This window comes from Triturus cristatus, chromosome 9, assembly GCF_964204655.1.
Source record: "Triturus cristatus chromosome 9, aTriCri1.1, whole genome shotgun sequence".
Taxonomy (NCBI): Eukaryota; Metazoa; Chordata; class Amphibia; order Caudata; family Salamandridae; genus Triturus; species Triturus cristatus.
Genome location: NC_140592.1, coordinates 228,422,368 through 228,431,550, shown reverse-complemented (window position 1 = coordinate 228,431,550; position 9,183 = coordinate 228,422,368). Strand labels below are relative to the sequence as shown.

Here is a 9,183-nt window from a genome sequence, read left to right as displayed (position 1 = left end):
GCTATTCAGCAAGCACCAGCACCCAGCACAGCATCAGAAGTTCGGAGCTTCTTGGGTATGGCCACATACTGTGGACGGTTCATACCTAACCTTGCTACAGTGGCTGAACCTTTAAGAGCTCTCACCAAGAAGGATGAAGCGTGGAAATGGGGAAAAGAAGAAGAAGAAGCGTTCCAAAAAGTAAAGTCAACCCTGTTGAGCAAAACCACCATGGCCTATTTTGACACGGCACGACGTACGGAAATAGTAGTGGACGCCAGCCCCGTGGGATTAGGAGCACTCCTCGCCCAAGAAATAGAGCCAAGGAAGTAGGTTCCCTTAGGCTTCGCAAAAAAGCGCTCACGCCAACCACAGCTCGTTACTCCCAAATTGAGTGAGAAGCGCTCGCCATCAAATGGGCTTGTAACCACCTTCATCTCTATATCAGCGGACACCCATTCAAGGTTGTAACTGACCACCAGCCACTACTCCCTCTGTTCAGAGGCACCGCTCCGCATCCACTTCCCAGAATTGAAAGGTGGGCAATACAACTGCAGCACTACCAAATGGAAATAGAATACAGACCTGGAGCCAAAAATCCTGCTGACTTTCTGTCTAGGCATCCGCTAGATGTACTCCCAGGAAGCACTACACAGGAACAAAGTACCGAGGAATACGTACATATGCTGTCTCGATGTGCCTGTCCACGAGCGCTTACGATGGAGGAGATAAAAGCGGAAACGGACAATGACGCAGCACTTCAAAAAGTACTAGAAGCCATACGTGGTGGATCATGGGAAGGTTTCCTCCACGGCACCACAGGATGGAATGAACCAGACCGAACCCGGCTGGGAAAAATGTGGCGGGTCCATGACGAACTAAGCACCACTGACGGTGGCATAGTATTACACGGATCACAAATTGTTATCCCGGCGGGTCTCCAGGAACGAGCGACAATCCTAGCGCACAAAGGCCATCAAGGTACAGTAAAAATGAAGTCACGGATGCGAGAGAAGGTGTGGTTCCCTGGCTAGGAAACAGCCGTGGACACCGTCGTGAGAAATTGCCGGGCCTGCCAGCTCACCAGCAACCCAGAAGTACCAGCACCAGTGATAACAGAGGACCCAGCACCCTCCCCGTGGTCGTGGGTGAGCCTGGATTTCAGGAGCTTCACGGACGGAAGGGTGACCGCTGTCCTAGTCGACAGCTACACGAAGTACCCGATTGTAGAAGTCATACCGTCCACATCGTTCCACCATTTGCAGCCCGAGCTCGAGAAAGCGTTCGCTCTTTTTGGACTACCTCAAGTCATGAAAACCGACAACGGACCACCGTTCCAAGGAGGAGAGTTCAAAGAGTGGTTAACACAACTAGGAATCAAACACCACCGCATTACTACACAATGGCCTCAAGCTAATGGTGAAGCAGAACGTTTTATGCGAACACTAAATAAGATCCTTCGGATATCAGTAGCCAAACAATCTGACCCGGAAATGGCGCTTCACCGATTTTTGAGAGAGTACCGCAGTACTCCACACTGCACCCCACAACGGTCGCCGTGGGCACTAATGCTAGCTGGTCCCAGGCGAGACACCATTCCAGTCGCTGATAGCTGGACACCCGAGCCCTACAACCCTGTCGATACGCAAAGCCGATGAAGAGCCACTAACAACAAAGCTAGCAGCCGGAGATGAGCACGGCCGAGAATCATAGCACCTGGATGCACCGTCCTAGTGCGTCACCGGCGCAGCGGAGGGAAATTCTGCACAATGTATGAACCGGGACTGTGGACAGTACTGAACATCAACGGAACAGCCCTCACAGCCAAATGGGGAGGAGAGATCATCACCAGAAACATCTCCTGGTTTAAACAAGTACAACCAGATGATGCTGAGGCGGTGTACCCCAGCAGAATAGATGATGAAGAGCCTCTAAGTGGTAGTCTGTCACCGCGATACGACAGCATGCAAGGCCAAGCTCCGGAGACTGTCACTCCGACCACGGATGGTGGACAACCCAATGTCCTGGCAACACCGCCAGCCAAAGGAGAAGTCAACGAGCTACGCAATGCCGCTACAGCTTAAGGCCGAATCCTAGGCCGAGTCAGAGACTGGCAGACTTTGCATGTTGATCTCTAATTGACATTCACGTTGAACACTGATTTGGGATGGGATGTAGCGGTCTAGTTGTTCCCCCAAGACTGCCCCCACATCCCGGAAGGACATACACACATTGTAGCACTCTGGCCAGAAAGCTTAAATAAACGGGCGGAGGTCGCACGGGACTTCCGGCCCATACCACAGTCCATGAGTGTGTGTCCTTATTTTCCTTGGGTCCCTCCCAGTGCGGCCACAGCTAGTGTCACGTAAACTGTGCCATGATGTGACTTGTCACACATCGGCACACTAAAAAAAATGAAAATGTCACACATAGGCTTACTGAAAACTGGACACTATGTTTAGCGTAAACGGAATCGGGGTACTTCAAAGGTACTAGATGTTGCAGTTAGCGCTCTAGCGTCGGACGCTAGAGCGCACATGTAAGCTACGTGATGCGTACGCCACGACGGTGGCGTACGCGTCGAGTTAAATAAAGAGGGGCGTGCCCCGAGTTCGGGAGTTCGCGCCGAGAGACCCAACTGTGTGTGGTCTATGTTATTGCGCGGCGCAGCGGCTGGTACTTACTAGTGACCGCGACGCAACACTGGCGGCGAGGCGGCCGGACCTGCTGTGTGCACTGCAACGAGCGCTGCCTCTGCTCCTGGGATCACGGCAGTCCCGCGATTCTGCTCTGGCCTCGCCTGAGCCCCCTCCGGACGGTCACGCTGCTCGCTCGAGCCAGGGCCACCACGTGTCTGTGTCTCCTGCTACTGCTGCCAGGGCCTGGACTTCACTGCTGCCCTCTCCACACGGTGAGCGTATGTGCACCAATCACTTGTGCCTGCGACCGGTGGAAGAAGATTCCCGCTGGTCTCGCCTCAGCGTTGCGCCTCTCCTGGTGCATCGTGCCACATCTTCTGCCCCAGCCCCCCCAGAGGCCCCCGAAGTCCTCCACGTAGCCCTCGTCTGCCCTTCGCCGCGCTGGTCCTCTAGCAGCTGCCCTGCTTCCCAGCACCACGCCTTCCCTGCCGCACCATGGGAGATGACGGAGCCCAGGCGCCTGCCCACCCGTTTCTCCCTCCGACCGGTGTCCTGCCACCCTTCAGCGAGACGGCTGACCCCGCCACGGCCGCCCCACGCTGGCAGACGTGGATCGGCAGGCTCAACAACTACTTCATCGGTTCTCGGGAGACGGACGGGGCGGTGAAGCGCTCGCTCCTTCTTCACTACGCGGGGGAGGAAGTCTACCTGTTGTGTAAGCACCTTCCCAACACCGGTAATGCGGACGACTACGACGCGGCCGTGACGGCCCTCAATACTCACTTTGACCCCCAGATGAACCCGGATTTCGAGAACTTCAAGATGCGTCAGGCGAAGCAGAAAGAGGGGGAGTCAGTGGATGCTTTTCATGCACGGCTGAGGGTGCTCGCAGACACTCACCTAGTTGGTGACCGAGCTAAAGAAGAGATCAGGGCGCAGCTCATCTATGGCATCCGAAGCAAGAAACTGCGGAGCCTCATCCTCCGCCAACCAAACATCCCGATGGCTGACATTCTGGTGCTGGCACGGTCCCACGACCTGTCCGACGCACGTGCGGAGGAGATGGAACAAGCGCTCACACGAGGCACGGGGCCAGGAGTGACCGTCAAGACAGAGCGCGCAGACGCAGTGAGGACGCGCGAACAGACGCGCCGACCAACACCCAGGAGGTCGCCCCAGCGCAGTGTGACTACTGCGGGTATGAAGAACACCAAGGCAAGACGTGCCCTGCGAAAGGTAAAACGTGCACCAGCTGTGGCACCCTGAACCACTTTGCCTCCATCTGCCGGAAGCGCGCCCCGCGGAAGGATCACAGGGGCAAGAGGCCTGCGAAAGGCATGGTGAGACAGCTATCCCAACTGTCCCTCTCCTCACGTACTGACGCTGAACCCAGACACACGCGAGCCCTGCAGGAGGACGACTCGGAGTCTGATGATGGAGAGGAGACATACGTGATCTCGTTCACCAGAGCCCTAAAAAGCACAAGACGGCCACAACCCCGGTGCGACGTCAGAGTCGCAGGGTCAAAGGTGAACGCAGTGATCGACACGGGAGCATCAGTCACCGTCATGGGGGTGCAGCAGTACAACCGACTCCGACCGAAGCCAGAACTCAAGGCATCGAAGGCCCGCATATATGCATATGGCAGCGACGTCCCACTACCCCTTCTGGGAAAAATGACAGTACCGGTGGGAACAGAGGACGCCGAGATCACCATTGATGTACACATCATCAACCAAGAGGTAGATACGCTCCTAAGTGGACACGCCGCCGAGGACCTAGGACTCCTAGTGTTCATCCGGAAGGTTCAAGATAATCAAACGGACAACCTGCTGGACCAGTTCCCCGAACTGTTCACGGGCCTGGGGAAAATCAAGCGCCCGCCGGTCAGACTCCACATCGACCGCTCTATCACACCCACGGCACTGAAGTACAGACGGATCCCCTTTCAGCTACGCCCTCTGGTGGAAGAAGAACTCAAGAAGCTGGAAGAACAAGGGGTCATAGAGACAGTCACTGGCCCCACCCCATGGGTGTCCCCAATGGTAATCGCGGAGAAGCCTCGCCAACCAGGCAAGATCCGGGTGTGCATTGATATGCGGCTCCCCAACAAAGCCATCAAGAGGGAGAGACACATCACACCCACCATGGACGACATCATTGCGGACCTCAACGGGGCACGGTGGTTTTCCAAGTTGGACTTAAACGCCGGCTACCACCAGCTAACACTAGCCAAAGAGAGTAGGTACATCACCACTTTCAGTACACACCTTGGGCTGAGAAGATACAGGCGGCTCAATTTCGGGATATCGTCTGCGGCGGAGATCTTCCAGAACACGATCAGGGACATACTACAAGGCCTGCCAGGAGTTATGAATGTGAGTGATGACATACTGATCCACTCCACCACCATAGATGAGCACTATCGGAGAGTCAGAGCCACACTGAGACGCCTCAGGGACTACGGAGTCACACTCCACAAGGACAAGTGCCAGCTTTTCCAGCAGCAGATAGAATTCTTCGGGTACAAGTTCACCAACAACGGCATTCAGGTGGACCCCCGTAAGTCCCAAGCCATCAAGGACGCCCCAGCACCCACATCTGCCTCGGAGGTACGCAGCTTTCTGGGAATGGCCACGTACTGCGGCCGATTCATTCCGAACCTAGCGACGCTTGCCGAGCCCCTCAGACAACTGACGAAGAAGGACGCACCGTGGCAGTGGGGGCCCCAGGAAGACACCGCGTTCCAAGCCATCAAGACAGCGCTCCTCGACCACGCTACTCTGGTTTACTTCGACCCCACACGAAGAACGGAGCTACTAGTCGATGCCAGCCCGGTGGGACTCGGGGCAGTCCTCGCGCAGGAACAAGAGCCAGGGCGGTGGGCCACATTGGCTTATGCGAGCAAAGCACTCACAGCAACCGAACAAAGGTATTCCCAGATCGAGCGGGAGGCGTTGGCCATAAGGTGGGGCTGTCGACACTTCCACCTATACGTCTGTGGGCATCCGTTCACGGTCGTGACGGACCACCAGCCCCTGGTACCCCTTTTTAAAGGGACAGCACCACACCCCCCGCCACGAATTGAACGATGGGCCATTGGACTCCAACAATACCACATGGACATAACCTACCGGCCTGGCGCCAAGAACCCGGCCGACTTCCTGTCCAGACACCCGGACACAAGAGAACCCACACAAGCCGGGAAGGACGAGGAAGACGCAGCTGAAGCGCATCTAGACTTCGTTGCGGCCTTAACTTGCCCGCAGGTACTGACACTCCAAGAGATCTTGCAAGCTGCGGAGCGTGACACCGTAATGACCAGAACTCGGGAAGCCCTCCAACAGGGGTCGTGGACCAACCTCCTACAGTCTGCCAACACGTGGACAGAGGACGAGAGGGCTGACCTGCAGCAGATCTGGCGCATACGGAATGAGCTCAGCGCCACCAGAGATGGAATAGTCCTGAGAGGAGCGAGGATCGTCATGCCAGCAGCGCTCCTGGCCCACAGAGGTCATCAAGGAACGGAGAGGATGAAGGCCAGAATGAGAGAAAAGGTGTGGTTTCCGGGAATGGACGCATTGGTGGACAACATCGTAAGGAACTGCCCGGCATGTCAGATGACTAGCAGACCTGAACCTCCAGCCCCTATCGTGACTGAAGAGCCCGGGAGACACCCCTGGGACAAAGTCAGCGTGGACTTTGGGACCCTCCCAGACGGGAGAGTAACGCTGGTAGTCGTGGACAACTTCTCCAAATACCCCCTAGTGGAGGCGCTTCCATCCACCGCCTTCACGTTTGTAGGGCCAGCACTAGAGAAGATATTCCACATGTTCGGGCGCCCCTCAGAACTGAAGAGCGATAACGGGCCACCGTTCTAGGGCCATGAATTCCGCAAATTCCTCGCACATCACGGCATACGCCACAGGCGGATCACCCCACAGTGGCCCCAAGCCAACGACGAGGTTGAACGCTTCATGCGGACACTAAACAAAGTTCTGCGAATAGCCAGCGCCGAACATCTGGACCTGGAACGAGAAATCCAACGGTTCCTTGGGGAGTATCGCAGCACACCCCACTGCTCCACCAGACAAGCCCCCTGGGCCTTCATGCTAAAAGGGACACGCCGCGATGGCCTACCCACAGTCCCCGGGTGGGCCCCCCCGCCGTTTGCAGCGGAGCAGGCTCTGCAACGACGAGATCGGCGGAACCAGCAAGCAAGCCGGGCCAGGGGAAGCCGGGAGCGCGCCCTAGGGCCGGGAGACAATGTCCTCATAAAGACCCGGAGACCCGGGGGGAAATTCAAGCCACCGTACGAGCCCGGGAGCTGGACAGTGGAACGCCGCCACGAGACAATGATCACGGCCCGAAGAGGGGCTGAGTCAGCCACACGTAACATCTCGTGGTTCAAGCGCATACCCTCGGCCACAGAACACCGGCCAGAGGCCGCGGAGGAAGAGGAGGAGGACACCAGGATTCCCGAAAGAGAACTTTCATCACCTCTGACCCAACCCGAGTCGACAACAGACCCGGGCGGGCCCAGCTCTGCAGCCGACCGGGCGGAACGCGACTGCCCGCCAGACGCCAACACCCGAGCGACGACCAGGTATGGGCTGAGAGGGAATCCTCCACCAAGTAGCCGCCTCAGAGACTTTGCCTGCCAAGTAAGTGACTGAGTGGGGAATTCGAGTCGGAGTTTCGTCATCCAAGTTGGAGAGGGATGTTGCAGTTAGCGCTCTAGCGTCGGACGCTAGAGCGCACATGTAAGCTACGTGATGCGTACGCCACGACGGTGGCGTACGCGTCGAGTTAAATAAAGAGGGGCGTGCCCCGAGTTCAGGAGTTCGCGCCGAGAGACCCAACTGTGTGTGGTCTATGTTATTGCGCGGCGCAGCGGCTGGTACTTACTAGTGACCGCGACGCAACACTATTGTCTATTGTTTTATTTTACCTTTTCTTCTTTCTCGTTTGTATCTGTAATGTGTAAATATGTAAAATTCTCCTCGTGTAACGTACTTAGTTCTATTGTGAAGCGCTCTGACACCAAATGCGTTAAATAAAATAAAATAAAAAAAGGTTACATGACCGGAGAGGAAAGGTGAATCGATAGAGGAGAAAATGATGGTATGTGTGTTAAGTTTATCTTCGAGATGTCGCGATTGACGTATATAAATGAAATCCCCCATCAATCCCCGAGACAATTTCTTCGTCCTAGCTGAAAAGGATGAAGCGCTGCTTTGTCTTCTTTCTATTACTATTAAATACGGGAAACGCCTAGCGTAACGTCTGACGTCATGAGCGCAGTTTGTTTACTGCTACGTGGAAGGAGGAAGTTACGGAAGCCGATCAGTGACAGATATAGGCTGTTCCCACCTGAGCCGGGGACCTAGGGTGCCTGTGCCAAGGAGTTCCCACCTTCATGGGGCCCTAGCGACATCCAGGCGCAGGGGAAACAGCTTACAGGGGTTTGGGAACGCGTGGGCAAAGGCCTGGAGAGGACGATAGTAGGAGGAAGAGAGGGATCCGTGCACCTTGTGCTAGAATTGTGGCACACTGAGATTAATAAGGTGGTAAGAGGAAGTTATACTGGCAGAGTATAATACTAGGATGTGTTATATTGTCGGATCTGAGAGAGGCAAGTAGAGATGCAGGGCCAGGATCACAAAGTCTGAAAAGAAGAGGGTTGGTCCGAGATAGAAGAAGGTAGAGTGAGGGTAGAGCCCTAGGCTGCAGTGAAGTTGGGAGGCAAGGAGCAGTATTTCTAGGAAGGCCTTGTTCCCAAGGCCCCTCACCAGCTGCCAGCACTGGCGAAGTACCTGTCCGCCGGGGACATGAGTTGGTTCAACGCCTCTCACCTGTCCAGCTTCGCTAAACAGGCCCTTTCCCAGGCCCAGAAGTCCATCGACAGAGTTTTGGACATCCAGGAGGACGAGCATGCTTGGGGGGACACAATCCTCCCCACCTTTGAGCAAGGTATTTGTAGCCACTAGCTTGCTTAGGCGGCGCGTCGTGGTGGGGGCTCGGTGGTTATGACTGAATAGTATTATAATACTTTGCGGCTGAGCTGAGCCAGTGTGAGCTTGAGAAGACATTGCCAACTGGTCAAAGGGTAGTTTTCTGGATCTTGACAGCTGCTGCCTTCCATGATACAGAGGTTGTACTTATGTGATCATTATCGACAAGTTTGTCAATTAAGAAATACATGAGTAATATAATGTACATCTTCACCGTGACAAAGATGGCCAAATTATTAAAATGTTGATGCTGGCTTGTATGCATGTTCTTTGTTTTTTCTTTTTAATGGCACTGAGATATGTTGTAACCACCTTTTGCATAGGTCTGTGTAACCCAACTTAAATTGGAAGTTCTGCATCTAGGGCCGGCATTAGCGCTCTTGGTGCCTGGTGCAGCAGTCTTTTTTGCCCCCCCCCCCCCGACCTCCTTTTACACGGATTCCTTTACTACCACCCTCCATCAGTGCCCCTTGTAGCGTCCTCTCTGACATGCATTTAATTTTTTTTATAGTGCTACATAGTTCACTAACACTCAGTTCTGTAATCTGCAT

General features: G+C 55.0%; 1 protein-coding gene across 1 annotated transcript in view; it reads left to right on the top strand.

Moving 5' to 3' along the window:
- Window positions 1-7,914: 7,914 nt before the first annotated feature.
- Window positions 7,915-9,183, top strand: part of TMF1 (TATA element modulatory factor 1) — a 271,023-nt gene continuing 269,754 nt past the window's right edge. Inside the window, exon 1 of the mRNA XM_085624782.1 lies at window positions 7,915-8,591. Coding sequence (XP_085480908.1) covers window positions 8,450-8,591 — 142 coding nt within the window. The 5' untranslated portion in view covers window positions 7,915-8,449. The remainder of the gene's footprint in view (window positions 8,592-9,183) is intronic.